Below are 20,594 nucleotides of genomic sequence, written 5' to 3'. Positions count from 1 at the left end.
GGGAACTGGAACTCCCACCCAAGGCTGGTGGGGATGTACAATGGTATGGCCGCTTTGGCAGTTTCCTAAGAAGTTAGAAACACACATCTGCCATGTGACCTAGCCCAGCTACTCCTAGGTATTGATATACCCAAGAAAAATGAAAGCATCGATCCATGCAAAGGCGTGTTGGGGAAGTTCATAGCAGCTTAAAAAGTGGGAACCATCCAAAGTCCATTAACAAGTGAATAAACAAATGGTGATGTGTGTTATATCCAATACAACGTCATACTGTCAAATAAGTTTTACTTAGCCACGAAAGAACCATTGACACATGCAACTACCTGGGTCAACTTCCAAAAGTAATTGTGCTGAATGAAAGGAACCACAGCAAAGAGCATGTACTATGCGACTTCCATTCACACAGAAGTCTAGAAAAGGCAATCTCATCGATGGTGATGGGAAGCAGATCAACGGTTGTCTGAGGAGGCAGACGGAAATTTTAGGGGTGAGGGATAGTTCATGATCTTGATGGTGGTAATGGTTGCAGGGGGGCATACGTATGTCAAAAGGCATCACATTGTACACTTTGAATACGTGCAGTTTATTGAAGATCAATCATAAAAACAGATAATGTCGCGCCCGGGGTCACACAGCTGGAAGTGGCAGAGCACGATTCGAGCGCCTGCCTGCATTTGGATCCCGCGTCCGTAACCCCTGAGCTCCCCATAACGAGGGCACCGAAGAAAGTGCTGGAAGGGAACAGGCCTAGCGCCGAGTTAATGATTACGGGGCAGCCCCTCCCCGGCCGCGCTCCCGCCCCGGGGCGGCCCGAGCGCGGCCCCGCCCGACGGCGCCCGAGCACCCAGCGCCGAGCTCGCCCTCCGCCGCCACCTGCTGCGCGCCCGCCCGCACCGCGCCCCGACATGGTGAGGGGGGTCGCGCAGCGCGATCGCGGCAGCGCCGCTGCGAACGGGCGCACGGTGGGGCGCCCGGAGAGGACGGGGGCACGTGGGGCTCAGGCCGGGCCGGCTGCCGGGCGGGGCGGGGTGGGGTGAAGCGGGAGGGAGGGGGAGGGTTCCTCCGAGCCGCTCTCCGACTGGCGCGCGGGATTCGGAGCATCGGGGTCTCCGCCCCGCTCCCACCAGCTTGTGCCCCCGCAGAAGCCGAGGCCGCGAGAGGGCGGTGGCAAGTCCCGGTCACAGCCAGGCTTGCCCCCGGCTCCCAGGCCCTCGCCCCCTCCGCGCCACAATGATTTGGGCGGGGCTTCGTGAACTCCCTATGGGAAGATGGGGCGGTGGGACCAGGGCCTGGAGAGGTGAGGGACAGCAGAGTGAGCCCGCAGAGAATGACCCCTCGGTGGTACGGTTCTGATCTGTACTGAGGGTGGGGGTCAGCCTGCGCGCGCGCAGCGGGGAGTGAATCTGTGTGTTGTCTGTGTGCCTGTTTATCGCACTTCTGGGCACCGGCTGGCTAAGCCCTCTGTGCACCCTGTGCTGTCCCGGCCTCCGAGCCAGCTCCTGGCGCCTAGTTTGAGGCCTGCGCCCAGCAGTGGGGACTGGGTTGCTCAGGATCAGCCGTCCTCCAGGCTAAGCTGCCCCTCAAGAGGGTCTCAGGCCCTGTGCTTCAACACCCCACACCTCCGCCCTCAGCCATCGAGGTGAAGGTGAGCCCTGGGGGCAGTTAGGGGAGGTAGGCTAGACCCAGGGAAGCGTGACCTAACAGCCCATTTCTGGCCCAAAAGCATTAGGAGCAGTCCAGACTGCAGTGCTCTCTGGGAAAGCATTTTGAAGGCTATAGCTTAGAGGGAGAAGAGGTGGTGAGTAAGGCTGACTGTCAGGTGCCCTGAGGCCCCCAGATGCAGGGTCTGGGTAATCAGTAACCTCTCCATTCACTCTCCCAGAGATCAAGGCCAGGCAGGCCTGACCTGTGATTTACTAAGTAAACACCACCCCTGCCCCCTCTCTGATCCTAGATCTCAGAGGGGCTTGTCAGTTCATCCCCAGGCTGAGACCTGGGGGGTTCCAGAAGATTCTAAAGAGAAAGGGTGGCCTCCCAGGAGCTCACCAGTACCCACCCACTCCTTTCTGAACCAAAGAACTAAACAGTGGGCTCTGATGCCTTGGCTGACATCTGGTCATCTGGTTGCCTGGATACGTGGAGCAGGCTTATCAGCCACTGAGAAAAGGCCAGCTCTGGATTGGAGATGGGGTTGGGCGTGGGACACAGATCTCTACTGACATCTCTAGCCTTTGAGAGCCTAGGAGAGGAGACAGACCAAGTCAGATCTTCCAGAGAGAACACACGTTTTCAGGAAGGAGAAAAAGATTGACTTGTCAGAATGCTGCAATGCTTTTCCAATTCTACCCAAACCTGCAAGGCCCATATGTCTACTTGTCCCAGGAAGTCTCCTTTTAAAAATGCAGATAACATTCCCTTACTGAAGTGTCTCCTCTTGCTGATGCGAAGTGGAAATTCTTATCCCCTTTAACCATGAAGCCAAAAGAGACAAGTGCCCTGGGCCACCTGGCTGGAGCATGGCAGAACTGGGTTTGAACCAGCCCTGCCCACTCAACCCATGGCTCCCAGTGTGCGGGCTGCCTCATGAAAGCTAAATTAACCTCCCTCTCGTCGTCTCCCCAGACCTCGATTCGTCTTCAATGGAGCACTCCACAGTTTCTGTCAGTGGGTAGTTCTATTTCAGGAGCCTCATTCTGGGATCCCTTAAGTTCCTACACTTGGATCCTCCCAGAGGATGGGACTGACTTTTGCTTCCTCCTGTTCTCTGATGGTTCCTCTTATGGCCTGAATTGTGCCAATTTGGACTACCCTGAGGGCACTTTGCACAATAGGTAAAAAAAATAGATGGGGCACTAGTTTGCCACTCACCCTTGGCCAAGTTACGTCCACTTTTAACAGAGCTCTGTGGCTTGGGCTTCCCAGGCTGACAGGAAAGGTGGAAGTCTGAGAACCCTAAGTCTGGCATCTGGGAACCAGAGGCCGCATGGGAGCACCATGGAGTACCCATCGGGAGGTAGTGCCAGGGGCTGTCCACTGCAGTGTGGCTAAGAGTCAACTGGAACGTGTCTTAAGTGCTGGGTGCTTTGCTGGTCCCAGCGAGGAGGCACAGACCCACTTTGAGAACAGTGCCTGTGCTCTCACTGACGAGGGGGGAGAGCAGTGGTCATTCCTGTGCCCCCCCTCCCCAGTTTCAGCTCACTTCAATACACCTGAGTGGCGGTAGGGGCACAGGAGTGGACTGCGTAAGGTCCATAACAGGAAAGGAAGCTTGGACAGTCAGGGGTACTCTTTCTGAAAGGTTGTGCTTTAATACATATTTCATACATACACAGCTGGGCTGGGCTTGGTTTTACTTTTATTGCATTCATGTAAGAGAACTAGCTTTGGGGAGAGGGCTCTGTAAGGCTTTGGGGGCAGCGGTGGGGGAGGACTGCTTCTCAGTCCCGATGAGGTGCATTACACCTCAGGATTTTGTTCTTTTGAGTGGAATGTAAAGTCTCAGAACCTATCAGTGCATGAGCCAGGGCAGGGCGCCACCCTCCACACCTCCCCAGTCTATAGCTTTGGGCCAGCTGCCCTTTGACTGTCACCCGGTCCAGAGGAGCCAGTGGCAGCTGGCTCAATTCCCCGAAAGGTCTGGGGCCCTCTTTTTTGTCCTGTACTAAGAAGTGCCCTTGGGCTTGTTTTTTCCCTCTCCTAGGCTGGCAAAGCACACAGGCTAAGTGCTGAGGAGAGGGACCAGCTGCTGCCAAACCTGAGAGCTGTGGGATGGAACGAGCTGGAAGGCCGAGATGCCATCTTCAAGCAGTTCCATTTCAAAGACTTTAACAGGGTATGGCACCGGGGCGGGGGGGGAGGGCAGTTTTCTGAGACTGGGCCTGAGGGGGTTCCATTCTAGAACTTGTTCTGTCCCTTAAAGTCCTGTTAGCCAAGACACTCAGACGCTACGCTAACCCAGCTTTCTCTGGACGTGTCATCCTTGGGGGCTGGAGTGAGGAGATGGGTCTTGGGTTCTCCACACCTGGAGCTTTGAGAAACAATCCTTAGAGATAGCTTACCTAGGAAGCAGATGTACTTCTGAAGACATTTTGGTAGATAGTGAAAAGATTGACCTAGACTAAGCATCTCTGGCGTTTCCACTTTGTTAGTGATTGCAGTAACAGGATTTTCTTCCTACCCCAGAAATCCTCCTCAAACTCCAGCCCCAGAACCAGTGGCAGGAGGCCAGGTGGAATGCTTAAAGCTAGAGGAGTCTCCTTATAGGACGTTTGTCCATCCTCCTGCATCAAGGCTTTCCACTGGCCATAAAAAGGTATCTAGCCGTCTCTCTCAAAACACTAACCTGGGTCTCATTTCACTTAAATAGGCTTTTGGCTTCATGACAAGAGTGGCCCTGCAGGCTGAGAAACTGGACCACCATCCCGAGTGGTTTAACGTGTACAACAAGGTAAGTGAGCTGTGCCCGTTGTGCTGGGCTCCCTCCAAGTTCTGAGAATGCCACCCCCTCCTTGGGTTTCCCTTGGGCCCTCCTCACCCGTGGGATGACTGTCCACTCTTCCTGCTCCATTCATCTCCTTCCTAGAATCAACATAAACACCCTTGGAAAATATTAGGTCTCACATCAAAAAGAAATGCAAATTGAAACATTGTGAGATAAATTGTAGTTAAACATTAAATAGACATCAAGAAGGCAAAACCCAAGGAAGGAAAAGCCTTGGGAATCAGACATATTCATTGTTACTAGCTCTACATGACTTAACTCTTTCTAGATGTATGGAATGAAAAAGTAATAAAACTGAACGGAGAATAGCAAACAAATCAGATTGTCTGCTGGATCAACTGAAACAGCCATTAAATGCCTGCCGTGTGCCAAGAGCTATCCTGGGCTCTGTAAAAACTTTAAGGCTGGATGAGGTGATTTGTAAATGGACAGTGTTTAGGAGCTGGAGTTTGTTTTGGTCTCGTTTTTCGCTTTTGGATTGCTCTTAATGTTTGGGTGTTTCATTTGCCCTATAGCTGAAGTCACCATAGTTTTGGGAGATGTAGTAGAAGACTGTTTGGCACTGTTGTTAGGAAAACATGTCTGGAAGGCAGCCCCTCGGGGAGATTGTAGTGACTGGCTATTACAGGCATACCTCAGAGACCACCACAAAAAGCCAGTACCGCAAGACAGCCAGTCACACAGTTTTGGTTTCCCCGTGCATATAAGTTACATTTACACTGTGCTATACTTTAATGAATTGCTAAAAAATGCTATCATCTGAGCCTTAGTGAGTCATGACTTTTTGCTGGTGGAGGGTCTTACTTTCAATTGCATTATCCACACAGTGCAATCAAATGAGGTCTGCCTGTATTCTGGAGCCCTGGGTGTGGCTGCGCCGAACGGCTAGTGTCTGTCCTGCCTTTAGGTTGGTTAAGTCGGTGGAACCAGCTGGCCCCGAACCTCTTTTTTTTCAGGTCCACATCACCCTGAGTACCCACGAATGTGGAGGCCTTTCAGAACGGGACATAAACCTGGCCAGCTTCATCGAGCAAGTGGCCGTGTCCATGACATAGACCCAGCCTTTCCTCTTTGAATTCTTCAGGGAAAGGGGTGATTGAACTGGAAATCCAGAGAGGGAGTGGGGAGAGCCCCCAAATGCTGCTGCAGTCAAAATGGCCTAGTCCACTCTACTGCCTCCATTCAGGGGTGAGTCCTTGCTGTGGAAAGAGACGCCAGCATCACTGCCAACACCAGGAACGGACACCTTTTCCCCGTACCACACTCTCCATCCTTGGGGCTCTGTTAAATGTACACTAATTTGAAGATCTTCTTCTTTCCCAGCAACAGTGAATGATTTCCTTTCTAGGCTGTGTCTTGCTGCCTTTCTGTTTCCCATGAAGCTGTGATAGAAGTTGTGTCTAAGACAAAATCTTATCTTAGACACCAGAACCCTAAAGCCAACCCCATCCTATATGGTAAACATTTGTGCTTTTATGCCTCAAATAAAACTATCGTTTCCTTGGCTTTGGGCTCTAGAATCTTCTTTTCCACAGGCCAATTCCTATTGGAGTCAACAGGCATTTAAAGCACTCATTTAAAGCACTTAACTCTGTGTGAGGCACTAGGGGGAAAAGGGACCAGACCACCCTGCCTTCAAGGAGTTCATTATCATCTAGTGGAATTAAAGAGGAAAACGGTTAACTATTACTAGGCAGGATGAATTAACGCTAGATACAAGGATAAGAAATGAGCTAAGAGAATAGGACGTGATTAAGAACGGTGAACCGGGAAGCTTCATTTGACTTGGGCCTCAAAGACCTTAAAAGGGTTCTTGAGGCAGAGATGGCCGAGGAGGCCTCATGGACACAGATAAAAGTGTGCAGGGCTTCTGTGTTACATGCTTGGTGAGACCCACGACCAGGACGGCAGTCTGGGACCGTATTACCTTCTTGGTCTCCATCGGGGGGGCGATTTCTATTCCTGATGGTTTGTGCACTTACAAACTTAGCCAGTCTCCAGGTTTGCCTGCTTTTACACTGTAAGGGTGACGAGGGGCTATTTACCATCCGAGCAGTTGAGCTGATTCGCGGATCAGTCCTCCAACCCAGTAACTCTGGAGGACAGAATATTCCCACTGATGTGCCAGGGCTGGGAGAAGGGGACACGGAGAGAAGTCATCTCTACCCCGTGTGCATGCCACATAGATAGCATTCCAGGTACGTCATTAAGCAAGAGTGCTCACTTACGACCCCTCATCTGTAGCTGCCCAGCCACTAAGCTGACTTCCAAATGCCAGCGGCACGTGGCATCTGGCAATGTCGTACCCCAGTCACCCTGCACGAGCTGGTCCTGCAACAAAGGGCAGAAAAGAGGCAGAAGTTGGTGGCTGAGAAATAAGCATATTGTTTATAGTTAAGAGGGACGATAGCAGGACCCCCTTCCACCCTATCTGCCAGTTAGGATTATCACTACCTATGTGAAGAGCAAGTTCTCAGTAAGGCTTAATATTAAAACCAACAAGATTCAGAGCGGTTCCCCATCTGCTCCACTTCTGACTTAAATTTTTCTAAATGTGCTTTTGACCTGATGACTGTTTTAGGGGACAGAAGCCACCAGACATGGACGTATGGACTATGTGTCATGTAACTGTTTACTCTCGTGGATCAAGGGTTGAAAAAGGCCAACGTAGAGGGCACTACAGTTGTATGAAGCAACTTGACGTGGGACAGAGACACAAGCCACACTTTTTAGAAAAGAATGTTTATTCTAAAATTAATTCAAACAATTGAAATTATAGGGGATGACATTGAGAGATTACGAAAAAAGAAGAAAGCACAAGAAAAGTGAAAGCAATTAAGCCTCCAAGAAAAGGCTCTCACACACCTGACTTGCTTGCCCAGGCGATAGCTGGTGGCTATCAACTTAGGCTCCCATCTTTACTTCTGTTACTACGGGGTCTAGCTCTAAGTGGTCTGTCGCTGCCAAGAACCCACAAAAAAGGTAAAGGGGCTCACAGCAGTAAGGAGCACATATAAGCATCTAGACACCACTTATTGGATGGGCCAGGCCTCCTAACCAAGCATACCCTGGCCCCTCTTTCTCTAGGGTTTATCCCAAAGCAAATAGTGCTCAGGAAACCGAGTCATCTGGCAGAAAACCATAGCAAAGACTGCATTCCTCAGGTTGATTCTGGCAAGTCTGAATGGGCTGCAAGCCAGAATGAAAAGCTTGGGTTACCTGAAGGACAGCCTTTGGGACCTGAATAACCCTTTGGGAAGACTCCTCACTTCTTAAGCCATAATGGAACAAGACAAAGGCAGTAACAGGTGCGAAGATGCTGAGAGGTTCTATCAGGTCCCAAACCAAATGCAGGGTTTGAAGTCAGTGCCCTTTGGTTAGAGCCACACTGCCCAGCTGGCTGGAAACTACCACAGATGGCTCAATCATCACTAAGGTGGAAGCAGAAATGGAGGATGAAGATGACAGAAAACGTAAGGCAGGGCCCTGCCCCTGGGGAACTAAAGACCTGAGTTCCAGACCTCCTTAAAACAGGTGTGACATCAGTGGGGTGGAGCTACGAAAGCGCTGGGAATTGGGCAGGAGACAGGCTCACGCACTCCTGTCCCTCTATTGGCCCTAAGAGCAGTGGTGACACACAACCATTTCACCACAAGGGGGCGATCTCTCACCAGCAGCCACTTCAAGAGCTGCCAGCGCCCCATTTGGGATCGCACGTGTGGGCCTAACTAGTCAAATGAATGCAACCATCCACAACGATTAAGATTCGGGACATTTAATTACTTAATTGCTTTTTGAGATATTATTGCTGCAATTAGGAAGGGAGCATTGAGATGGGCATGGGGTGGTTAAAGACAGAAAAGATTTAAAGGAGGCAAGTACCATTTTCCAAGTATAAAACTGGTAATATTAAAAGTGACATGGCAGTATATTCACGTGACTACTTACTTCTAATGCAGAAACAAGACAGTACAGGTTTTGCAGAGGCCAATGGGACACCTGCTAACATGATATCATTAAGACATTCCGCCCACCTCTGCCAGACTGGGTGTTACTACGTTGCAGACACACACAGAATGGAAAGCTCACAAATGTTGGGTCAAACTAAGGCTCATGATCATAAATTAAAGTGGGTACAGTAGGTCCCTTTCAAAAGCAGCCCCCACCACCACCAACCGGCAGCAATGTTCTTACAGCACAGGGGAAGGTCCTGGGCGACGCTGGAAGCAGCAGAACACTGTAGGACACACGCTTCTCCACTTTAGCAGTTGACAAACCACAGTGGTGCCTGCTGGGTGGTTCTGGGTCTCTGGACTTCCTCCAACATAATGACTGCACTGGAGACGCAAGAGACAATCCCTGCACAGCTCTGACCACAGCCCCCCTCAGGAGGTGCCCACCAGTTCAGCAGCTGGAGGGAACATATACCTCCCATGCCCAAAGGCTCTCAGCCTCTCCCTGTAACACACACACACACACACACACACCAACCACTCTTGGAACCCACAATAGACAGGAGTAAACACACACACATACACCAGCCCTGCAATGACATGGCCAGTCACAGTTTTGTGTAGTAAATACAGTGCTAAGAAACATTTCAGACAAAAGTGGTTAAGGAGCTTCGGGAAAAATCTGGTCGTCTTGGCTCTCCTGGCCCCCAGCATACCCAGTGAGGGAGGCGAGAGGATACCAGCCTGAAGAGGCTGAATATTCAGGAGTCCCTGAGAAGGGTAATGGAACAGAGGCATTTCTCCTGACTAACCCTAAGTATCCCCCTACTCAAATAAAAACCTCAGGGGCTGATCCCCTGGGCCTGGGTCAGGAATAGCTTCCCACTGCTCCCTGCAGAAGAAAAAGGCACACGCAGGATATGTCATCATCAGGGCAGGACAGTGGCTCAACCTAGATCTGGGCCCCATGCAGGGAGAAGAGGGTCGGGAGTGGGCGCAGGGTTTGGTCTTGTCCCTGCACCACCCTGAGCAACTAGTCTTATGAAGAAAACCCAGGCCCTGGCCTCTGACTGAAACTTACCATCATGTTTCCCATTCCAAAATGTTTCTCTCCTCCTAGCCAGGGCTGAGAAGCATCCAGTACCTGAGGCTAAACTGCCATAGTACCTTTGGGAGTTGAATAAAGGGGGAAGAGGCAGGAAGAACACACTCACAGAGAGAGAAAATTTTCCTTGCCTTGGGAGCTCTCTCACACCCTTCTCGCACCACTTAGGGTAAATCGAGGCAACTTGTGAAGGTGCTTTGAGTGGTTCCTTCAAGCAAACTTATTTTCATACATGATGGCTTAAAGCAGTGCGGGAGGGGAGGACCACCACCAACTTTTGGTGACAACGTTTTGAATCTGGGTGCTCACCCTACTCTGACACTCAGAAAAGTATGGAAGAGGGTCTGGTTTCTGGTATCACCAGCCCAGGAGAGGGCTCAGGTGTGCTCTGTACACTAGGGCCCGAAAGTCCTAGATCCTCTGGGAATCGCATTCCCTTCTGGTCCATGGTAACAATTACGCTCCAAGGGGAGCATAATTTCAAATAAGAATCCCCAAAGACGGTGGCAGCCAAGAATCAAATGGGGACTGTATGCAAGAGGAGGACAGTGGACCCCTCCACTCCCGGCCTTGGTAGACAGACCACTCTACTCCTGCATAAGAGCAACAACGGCCTGGTCAATCTGTGTCCTGGAAAAATACAACAAACTAACAAAAGTGACCCTAAGAGAGACAACTAACCTACTCAAAGAGCAAAGGGCTGACAAAGCCTCCTGCTTAGAGTATATCTAACACCCACCCAGGGAAACTTGTTACATGAATGCTTCCTATCTGATCAGCCAATCTGCCTGAGACAACAAAGAAAACCTTTTTCTATTTCATAAACTGTGTCCCAGCTTCCTTAAGGAATCAGGACAGGTCAGAGCTGCCACACAAGAATTAAATGAAGTTGAAAGCTAGAGAGGTTAGAGAAGGAAATGGTTAAAATAATTCCTAGGATAACATTTAGAACAAGGGCAAATAAAAACGTAATGGCACCCTTCGGGGTCTTCATGCTGAAAACCACAGAAGGATGATGAAAGGAGGAACAACAACCCTGAGGATGGAGCTGTCTCGTCGTGCTCTGTGGAGCAAGATCAGATGCTGAAACTGTGGATGGCCTGTTCCACACTCCGAGAACCTTCTGAAGGCCAGAAGCCCCTCGGGGCTAGAAAGGGTCCGGGCTCAGCGGGGTTTTGGAGAACCATTCATCTGGCTGCCCTGAGGTACAGTGTCTGTGCTGAAAAGGCTGTCCAAGAAGACCGAGGACAATTCTGCTACCTGGTTCCTGTCGACAGTGGTCTGGGCCATGCCATAGATAGCACCCTACAAATCCAGTCAAAGAATCGGTATTAGTGACGAGGGGTACAGGAGTGGTAATGACCTCCCTCTGCCCTGTCCTTGCCCTCCATGTGTCCTCCTCTCCTCCACTCCATTCCCACCCCAGGCTCCATTCTATCAGAAGGAGAGCTGACGTGGTCAGTTTTTCACAGGTACTTGCCAGTCTGCCTTTCTGCCCAAAGGAACTATCCTCTGGGATTTGCTGTAGAAAATTCCAGCAAAAAAAGGTTTATTGCCTTTACTGTGTCAAATTTTTCTTTTCAAATCGACACTACCACTGCCGGGCCCTGTCGAGCACTTTCAAATTTACAAGATGCTTCATATATATAGTATGTCTGATTCAAGACTGAAAAACTCTAGGAATGGGTGAGGCAGAGATCATCTGCTCTAATTCACTAAGGAAACAGATCTGTGGCGAAGGGGCAGAGGCAGGAACAGACTCAGGGCCATCTGATTCTTTCAAATTGCCCCTCCCAACAACAAACTTCCACAGGAAGGAAAAACCCCACGTGTGCCTACCATTCCTGTGGTCTTTGCTTTAGGATTCTTCATGATCTGAGTGACAGATTCCCGGACGTCCTTTAGGAACTGGATGGCTACTCGCTTCCGGGTATGTACTAACGTGATGCAGAAGTGAATACTACGGGAGAAGAGAGAGACAAAGAGAGGTGAACCTTGGAAGAAGAAAAAAAAAATCCAAAACAAAGCAGCTCCAAACACAGGAATTCATCGGCTGCTGCTTCGTGTTATTTGTGACAAATACAGTCATCTACTTTGTACCCAACCCTGGGAATCAAGACTCTCAAATACATGGGTTGTGAAGCACAGGCTGGCCGGCCCACAGGCTTCTCGCGTGATCAAGAACCATCCTGATAGAATATAAACAACGGGCGGCTCTGTCCCACCCCGCCCCTCCAAAACTGTCCACCCCAAGGACTTCACCCATGTGACCACCAGCGGGATGCTTTTATCTTAGACGACAAACCCTCATGGGGATAAGGCCATCGGGGGTTGAAGGATGTCCGAGCGAAAAAGCAACCCTAATTTCCCTTGGAGGTAGACTGGGCTACAGAGGGATTGTGAAGAAAAAACTGTCCAGATGGGATTGCCCATGGTGCCAACACGTGAAGGACACTGAAGAGACCTCTTCTATTGGGGTCAAGTGTTTATTTAAAGGCATCATGGAAGATCAGGTTAGAAAAGCATATTAAAGGAGACAGTAGCAGGCCTGAATGATCAGAAGCCCTCTGGAAGGTTTTGAGCTAAATATTACTCCAGTAACGAGTCGGTTTATAAGACCAATCTGATGACTGGACAGACAGATCGGAGAGAACAGAGCCTAGAAAGATAGTGGAGATGGGGGAGCCGGGGGAGGGTCTTATGACCGACCCCTGGTCTCAAGAGGCTGCCACCTAATTTTGCCCGAGTTTAAAGCTAATGGTCCTACTTTGATATTGAGTAAGTCCAAGGCAGAAATCTTATAGATACTATAGTTGCCACGATAGTGCTGGGATCGAGCAGTCAATCACCACACTCAGGTCACCTTGTTATCCGAGTTCTTCAAAGGTCATGGAGCAAAGGAAGGGAAAGAGGCTTTTGCAAGCTTACCTGGATGGGAACTGCAGCTGGTTCAGGTTCCACCCCTTTGCAGTCATCAGGTTAAATAGTCGGTAGATGTCAAAATCACGGGAGCCCAGAGCAATGACTGACAATTGAGGATCCCCAAAAACAAAGATGCCTTTGATATTTTCCAGTCTTAAAACAAACAAGAAAAGGAACAAAAAGGAAATTCAGTCACATCTATTCCTCTGACCATCAATTCTCGTTGATCAACCCATGTCTCCCTTGAATACAATCTGATCTTTTGGGGCTTTAGCGCTTTCATCTTCTAAAATGAAGTGGCTAGATTGAGATCAGTGGTTCCTAAACATTACAAATATTCAAAGGCCCAAACCCCATTTAGATTCAATGACTCAGAATCACTGCTTCCTAACCTGGCTGCCCAACTCCAAATTATGATTTGACATGGAGGGGCATCTGAGGCATAAAAGATGTACTTTAAAAAGAAAACACTGTAAAAATAATCCCTCCGTCCCTTTTTCTAAAAAAGCCATACAGGTAATCCCTAAAGTGAGAAATGGTACAGCAGTTCTCAACAGACGGGAATATCAGAACTATATGCCGGCCTTTTTCAAATGAGACATGCCCACGGTCACTTCCATTCACCTTCAAGATTCTGAAAAAGCCTCCCCAATACTGGTGATACACAGAGAAACAAGTGGTAATACGTGAATAGATATGCTAGACAAAGCACGCAGCCCAGTTCTAGCCTTAAGGAGATTTCATCACCCCCACCCCCAATTTTTTTCTTATTCCAGTGATGCTCCAAATGTGATTCCTAGACTAACAGCATCAGCATGCACGGGGAACAGCCCAGAAATGTAAATCCCCAGAGCCCCATCCCAGATCTACCGCATCAGAATTCTAGGAGTGGGGCCCAGCCATCGGCATTTTAATAAGTCAAGTTTGAGAACCACTGGCCTAAAAACCACTAAACTGCGTGTTAGCACTTGGTAAGAGCTGCCAGTTATGAAGACATCCTGCAGACACGATGGCCTACAGGTGAAGGCCCGATGTGACCCTCCAAGTCACAGCAGAGCAAGGGCATTTATCCTCCCGGGCCAGCACCACAGTCCTAAGCTGCTGCCCTAAGCCCCCGATCTCTCAGGAGACAGCAAATGGGCTGTGGCTGCGGGTGCTGGGCTGGGCAGGTGCCCTGAGCCCATCAGCAGACAACGCACGAGACAAGGCAGAACCCCAATCTCCCACACATACTCTGACTTGAGGAAGCGAGCAGTTTTGATGATCTGTTTGGTCGCTTCAACATAGCCGCTCTCACCGAAGTGCATCAAGGCGGCCCAGCAGGCTGCACTAATGCCACCGGGCCGTGAGCCCGCGATGGTGGGGGAAGCGTAGATTCCACCCTGCCAGTCCGGATCGACGAAGAACTGATAGCTCCTGTACTTCTTGTCACTGTACAACACCACTGAGGAGCCTTTGGGGGCGTAGCCATACTGGGGGGAAGAGGCAGACAGGTGAGTGTCCTGGCTTGAACCGCTCATCGTGCAAATTTCTCCTTCACGTGTCAGTTTCTCTACATGTTCCCCACTCACATTAAAAATTCACTCTTCGAATGTGAAAGGATAGAGGGAACTGAAGGGATGATTCTGTTTCAGGGATGAGGAATCTGAGGCCCAAGCAGAGCGCCTACTTGTCCAGTTAATTGGTTTACCTCCCCTCTCTCACCTAGCGTGGGGTTTTCCTGATTTAAAACGTTAAGGGAAGCGTGTCTGTCAGGATGGAAGCAAAGATAAATTTCCACTGGAAGCCAGGAAAGGATGGAATTCAAGCCACTTGGAGCAACTAAAATCACGATCTGACTCCCTTCTCATCTTTTTTTTGCTTAGTATTAGACTTCTTTTTTAAGAACATTATGGTGCTCAGAATCTAGAAGCTACTTAATCCAGCTTTAAAATAAACTGACGTACACTTTGCCTCAGTCCACAGCAGGTGACAGGCATGGACATTTCAAACATTACAAGCCGAGCACTCCTGAATTAAGTTCCCCCCTTTTTCCAAAGGACTCTCCTCTCCTGCCACTGGGTGCAGGAGCCCCCATCGCATGGGGGCTGCAACATGAACATACCTCCTCTCTGAGGAATACAAATATCAACCTCACCTCCAGCCTCACCCAAATAATCTCAAGGTTTTAGGGAACTCGTTTTTATAAGGGTCACTGTACTAGCAGGTCCCAGTTACATGCAGAAATTCTCTCAGCCATAAGACACACAGATAACAGGGTCCTTTCCACTACTGCTTGGCACCTCTATCATTACACCTTGTCACCTCAACCAGCTGCCCTGCTGAGAACAAAGAGCCAGACTTGACATTTTAGGGGGAAGCTAATGCTTTAACCAATTTATTTTGCTGATAATCATCAAAATAATCCACGGTCTACTCTTATTAACACTTGGCCTTCCCCTGAGCTCACCTTGTGGGTGTCTGCCGAGATGCTGGTCACACCTCTCACCCGGAAGTCAAACGGCTGCTCCAGTGGGTATCCTGCTTTCTCCATGAAGACAATGAGGAAGCCCCCCAGACAAGCGTCCACGTGAAGAGGTATTTTGTATTTGACAGCCAGCTAGTTCCAAAAAATAAAGACCATGGGAGATTTCATTTGTAGCCCTAGAACAAGGACTTCGCAAGGCAGGGTGGGGAAGGTGGGCTGTAACCACCAGGCCATTACGTACTATGTCTCCCGTGTTTTAAAAAACAGGCTATTTTTGACATTCCTAATAAAAAAAAGCTCATCTTTCAAATGTACTCAGTCCTCACAATAATTCACCTGAAATGTGGGATCTATTTTATATTTAAATAGGCAGGGCCTCAAACTCATTGCAAAATTAAGCAGGAAACGAGTAGCCCTCTGACGGTGGCGGCCTCTGGAGAGGAAAAGGAAAAGGTCCTGCTTTAGTGACCGTGGCTGGGGGCGTGGGGAGGGGTGCTACGGGGCAGCATGTTGAGGACCAGCCTGGCAGACATGCTCCGACATGCAGATCGTGTCCCCATCCGAATCAAGATGTCAGCCCTACTTTAGAACATCCAACGTAAACAAAGCCTTCTTCTCCCTTCTATCACTCCTCCCCCATAGCAGAAGCTAACCATCAGGGGCTCCGAACAGAGCCGTCGGGCTTCCAACACGGCTGATGAGCGCTAGCCATCACTACTGTGCTAAAATCCAAACTCAGAATCGCGCCTGTTTACCAGGTACTGCACCATGAGGTTCTATTTTAAAACTTTAATTTGACTGCCAAGGAGTCCATTTCTCTCTCGTACCTTGGCCACTTCGGGGACAGGATCTATCACCCCGTGAGGAAACTGGGGCGTAGAGCAGACGAGCATGGCGGTGTTCCTGGAGATGGCTCTTCTCATTGCCTAGGGATTTAATGTTGAAGGGAAAATGAGCATCCACTCCACACTTACTTTTCTCTCCCACAGCCAAGATTCATCGAGACTGCTAACTTGGAGGTCCAGCTCCACTAGTGCCCTCCTTCCCCTCTCCAACCTGGGAGAAGACCGCCTCCCAAACAAAGTGGCAGAATACAAACAAGGCCAGATGGGCCCATTTGGGGAACAGAGTGAGAGCACAACACAAAAACAGCAAAATCACTGTGGAGGTAAAAGAATATGGGGCCACGAGGCAAAACAGCCAAAAGTGAGTCCTGCCCCACTGACCGGAGAGAAACCTTGAGGAAACCAATGCACTCAGTTTGTTTCCTCATCTGGGAACTACTATGATACTAATAGCTTCTACGACCTCCTGGGGCTGTCCTAAGGCTCAAATGTGACGTTGACAGCACTCTGAAAACTGGAAACTTCTTCTACACAAACACGAGGCATAAAATTAATTACTGAAGGAATATTATTCAGCCTTAAAAAGAAGTGCCATTTGTGACAACATGGATGAACCTGGAGGACATTATGCTAAGTGAAATAAGCCAGGGACAGAAAGACAAAGATTGCATGATCTCATTTATATGTGGAATCTAAAACAGTCAAACTCATAAAAGCAAGAGTAGAATGGCGGGTGCCAGGAGCAGAACACGAGGGAAAGGCAGACATGCTGGTCAAGAGGTACCAAGTTTCCGTTATGCAAGATGAGTTCTGGAGATGTAATGTACTGCCATGGGGCTATTTAACCAGTACGGTTAATAGCGCATTGTATATTTGAAATTTGCTTAGAGATCTAGAGGCTGGTCTTCAGTATTCTAACCATGAAAAAAATAAAAAAAAAGAAAGAAAATAGTGATATATGAGGTTGATGTGTATGTTAAAACATTGATTGTGATTATTTCACAATGTATACTTACACAAAATATTAAGTTCTATACCTTAAATATATACAACTTTTTGTCAATGAATTAATATGTCAGTTAATACCTCAACAAAGACGGGAGGAATAATGCTAGTGTGAATAAATGGGAACAGTTCACCTCTGGGAAAAAAATGACTATTCTAATGGCAATGGTACTAATTCATGCCAGTCAGAACCACAGTGAGGGTCTTGGGGCAAGTTAGTCCATGCTCATTTTACAAACAGAGAAAAGAAAGGGATGGCGCTGAAACAAAACCCAGGTCTTTCAAGTCTCCCGTTAGGAACTAGATCGTCTTCCAATTAGAATTCATGAATCGACGAAGACTGCAGAAGCTACAATCAATCACCACTGCCAGTGGTAGTTTTTGCAACGATGGCTGCTACAGTCGAAGGCATTTCGAGCCTATCTGCACGCAACACTGGGAAAACAGTCCGTCAGGTGGTGGTACTTCCTGCTTCTTACAGCCCAAGGCAGAAAATGGCCCTTCAGAAGAACTCACCCGAACATCCACCTCCATCATTTTGTTCAGTGGAACTCGTATGATCTTCATCCCAAAATAATGGGCTGCTTTGTCAAACGCAGCATGGGCACTTTGGGGGGCCACACTAAGGGATAGGGGAAGAAGAGAAACGAAATTCAGATCAAAACGGGATTCAGGAGAGAGCACAGTTAACAGCCAACTTAACTCATCGGGAGGAAAGCTCTAATTATTTTTCCTCAAATTTTAAAAAGTGTTTATATTTACTTTCTAAGCACAAAAAGAGGTCAACTGATATTCTAGAGAAACCTCCCTACTATTTAGGAAATTATTTTGGCAACAGAAAGAACTCGGAAGTAATCGCACATCAAGGGATCCAAAGCATAAATTAGGGCTGAAAAGGACGTGTGAAAAGGACAGGAAATTTGGATCAGATCAACATCAAGTGGAGCCTTCTAGTGGCTGCCTATCCAAAGACAGGGTAGGTACCTCAGTGGGGAGAAAGCTTCCTGACACGACAGATGTGCAAGAGAAAACGTAAGATTGCTTAGCAGGGATGTTAAAGCAGCAGCCGAGCATCAGCTCAGTGGTCCCCTCCATCTATGAAAGACCATGATCCTATGACAAACTAAAAAGTCCCCATTTTCACTACACACTTGGAAGCAGCATTTCAAATAGTACTGAAAAAGGAAACTGAGTCATAATTAAGTATTTGCCTCCAGACATCACTCAATTGCTCCACTTTTATAATTAATCTGTTCCCTTTTAAGGCAGACAAATCTCTATTACTTAATAAGTACCAAGCACTAAAGATTTAGGTATGAAGAAAGATGGCGACCGGATTTATTTTCTTAGGCTAAGTATGAATCATAGCTTGAGATCATGTGCAACAAAACCCTTAGTCACCAACACTTGCAGCAAAAACATTCACCCAAACGTCCTATAAACACACTGCATAAGGAGAGGGTCTAGAGAAAAAAATGCAACCAAGTATCAAAATTATGACCATGGCGTGGCAATATGAGTAAATCTCAAAAATGATTTTTAAAATTTTTCCTCCCAGAAAACAACCTTCACGCTGAAATTTTCTTAGGGAGCACCCCAAGACCGCCTATTATAGTTAACTAACTTTCACTGAATTAAGATAAAGAGCTTTCCTTAGGCTGAAAGTAATGTATAATATCACAGAATTCAAACATAGAGTCCTGTCACACTGTCACTTTTAGAAAAAGGTTCTCATTCTTACTTGCAGTATGTACATGTATAAACTGCAAGTGTGTGTGGGGAGGGCAGGGAATGATCTTAAAAATTAACTCGCTGATCCACTCAAGATTTTGCTGAATATGAAGTCATGGGTCAAGGGCACAGCACAGGAGGAAAGAGGACTGGAATTGCCAAAAAAGATGCAGAAAACAGATTGTCAGGCTGTCTCATTCAGCATATTCCAAACAGACAAATCTAAGGCGGTGGGGGAACCCAGCCAATCACACATACATTTCTGGAATTTTGATCCCATTGTCTAAGGCCAGATCCCGGTAAGCTTTGCAGGCCATCAGTATGCTTTCTGTCCCCCCAGAGGTCACCTGTAAAAAAGAAGAGACATCATCTGTGAAAGGGAGTGAGAGAGCTATCATCATGTGCTTCCTGTCCTGATGTCGAGGTGTCTGGTGCAGACAGTCTCTCGCATGCCACAGAGGAGACACTGCTACGTCTTCCAGAAGGAAAATTTCACTTTGTTGGCTAAGCCCAATCTTGGATCAGGAGAAGAGTAAAAACTATTAACTAAGAATGAGCAGAAGCTCTGCACTGTCTGGACAAATGCACATCTTCCCAGATCTGTGCACAATCCTTTTCCACATTAATTCATCCAATTGCAGATGCGATAGGATATTTCATTCCATTCAAAAGCATCAAGACGGACTTTGATTTAAATGTTCAATGCCCACTGAAGAATGCAAAGTTGTAAAGTTACAAGTCGAGTAAACTATACATCAGATGACCAATTTAGGCTTTCCCAAGTGATCTTGTGGCTTCTGACAAGTTTGAAAAAGAAAAGCAGAAGCCTCTACTTAAGAGTCTGTTATCTTACTGGTCTGAAATGAAAACAAAAATCCTAATGTTTTTTAAATGAAATAAAATGTTCTCCTGAAGCTAGAACTAGCCCCTCTGAAATTGATACAGGCCAATTTCTTTACCAGAGTTGAAACAAATTATGATACAGAGGTTAATTCATTCATCCTATTGTCCTCACTGGATTACAAACTCATGAAGGTGAGCACCAGTCTCTTCATGACAATATTCCTGGCACCTGTCTAGTAGCTGACACCTAACAGCCCCTCAATGAACACTTCTTAATGCCTGATTTGACTTTTAGTAAACTATGACTACTAACCCATCTAGCTATCTTTTGATAACATCTAAAAATGAATAATTTAAAAAATGAACAGAAAAAAAGCCATAGCACTGATGTAGGAGATATTTTCATAGATTTATCATTTCTGAAGATTCATCCAATCTTATATAGCTTTTTCATTTTACAGGTGAGAAAACTGAGCCCCTAGGCTACTAAAGTGAGTCACCCAATGTCACCCACTAGCATCAGTTGATAAGAAGTAAAACTTTCTACATTTTCATATTTAATGTAGCTTAATATGAGATGGAACGAGAGAGGGTGGAAACTAAAATGTCCTAATATCCACATATAGGACAAAAATAGCATTAGCTACAAAGTGCCAGTGGTCCAGAGTTATACGGAAGATTAGCTGAGAAAAGTTAGTCATTTTTTGATTCAGGAATTCTTTGTGAAACATATAACCATCATCCACAAAGTAATGCATTAAACGTGGTCACAGAACACTTGATTGTAGGTCTCTGCATTTCTATGCTGGAGAAGACAAAGCTTACAGTTGAGGTCAGGTCTGCAATCAGCAGCATGCTCTGTGGTCTAGCATAAAACCTCAGAATGTCACATGAGGAGCCAAACACATTGTGAAGGAAGTCTGGAAAGAACCAGCAGAGCCCAGTCTCCAGGGCGTCGATCTCTTACTAAGGTCCAGTGATGACCTAAGCAAAAATATTTCCAAACCCTACTCACTCACTCACTTCACGTCCTATTTTTAGTACAATAAGTGATCAAATCAACATGTTTGTTGGGCAAACCCCAGTGTACTTCTGACTGTAAAAGCAGAAATACCTAACTTCTACTTCTAATTTTTATTTCTAATCCCCAAATTTTGTGTTTAAATATGCTATTCTCCCATTTCTTTTCACCACACCAAAGAAAAACAAAAATTTAGTTGTA

At 47.5% G+C, this 20,594-nt stretch overlaps 2 protein-coding genes across 3 annotated transcripts in view; one reads left to right on the top strand and one right to left on the bottom strand.

The window, feature by feature from the left end:
• Positions 1-820: 820 nt before the first annotated feature.
• PCBD1 (pterin-4 alpha-carbinolamine dehydratase 1) lies at positions 821-6,007 on the top strand. The gene is made up of 4 exons (XM_081074193.1): positions 821-908; positions 3,701-3,832; positions 4,367-4,447; positions 5,458-6,007. The coding sequence occupies exons 1-4, from the start codon at positions 906-908 to the stop codon at positions 5,554-5,556; spliced, it is 315 nt and encodes a 104-aa protein (XP_080930319.1). The 5' UTR covers positions 821-905; the 3' UTR covers positions 5,557-6,007.
• A 617-nt stretch (positions 6,008-6,624) lies between these two features.
• SGPL1 (sphingosine-1-phosphate lyase 1) overlaps positions 6,625-20,594 on the bottom strand; it is a 52,502-nt gene continuing 38,532 nt past the window's right edge. Inside the window, exons 8-16 of one of the 2 annotated variants that reach the window (XM_081074191.1) lie at positions 18,788-18,876; positions 17,315-17,420; positions 15,776-15,874; positions 14,931-15,080; positions 13,715-13,953; positions 12,488-12,634; positions 11,399-11,519; positions 8,696-8,838; positions 6,625-6,832 (exon numbers count right to left, since the gene is read on the bottom strand). In XM_081074191.1, the coding sequence (XP_080930317.1) occupies positions 6,757-6,832; positions 8,696-8,838; positions 11,399-11,519; positions 12,488-12,634; positions 13,715-13,953; positions 14,931-15,080; positions 15,776-15,874; positions 17,315-17,420; positions 18,788-18,876 (1,170 nt within the window). In that variant the 3' untranslated portion in view covers positions 6,625-6,756. Of the gene's footprint in view, positions 6,833-7,232; positions 10,865-11,398; positions 11,520-12,487; positions 12,635-13,714; positions 13,954-14,930; positions 15,081-15,775; positions 15,875-17,314; positions 17,421-18,787; positions 18,877-20,594 lie in introns of those variants that run through there. The other variant, XM_081074192.1, reaches the window with a different exon arrangement.

The sequence above is a fragment of the Rhinolophus hipposideros genome (genome assembly GCF_964194185.1).
Source record: "Rhinolophus hipposideros genome assembly, chromosome: 15".
NCBI lineage: Eukaryota > Metazoa > Chordata > Mammalia > Chiroptera > Rhinolophidae > Rhinolophus > Rhinolophus hipposideros.
Note: the sequence above shows the minus strand (reverse complement) of the source record. Positions and strands in the feature narration are given on the sequence as shown.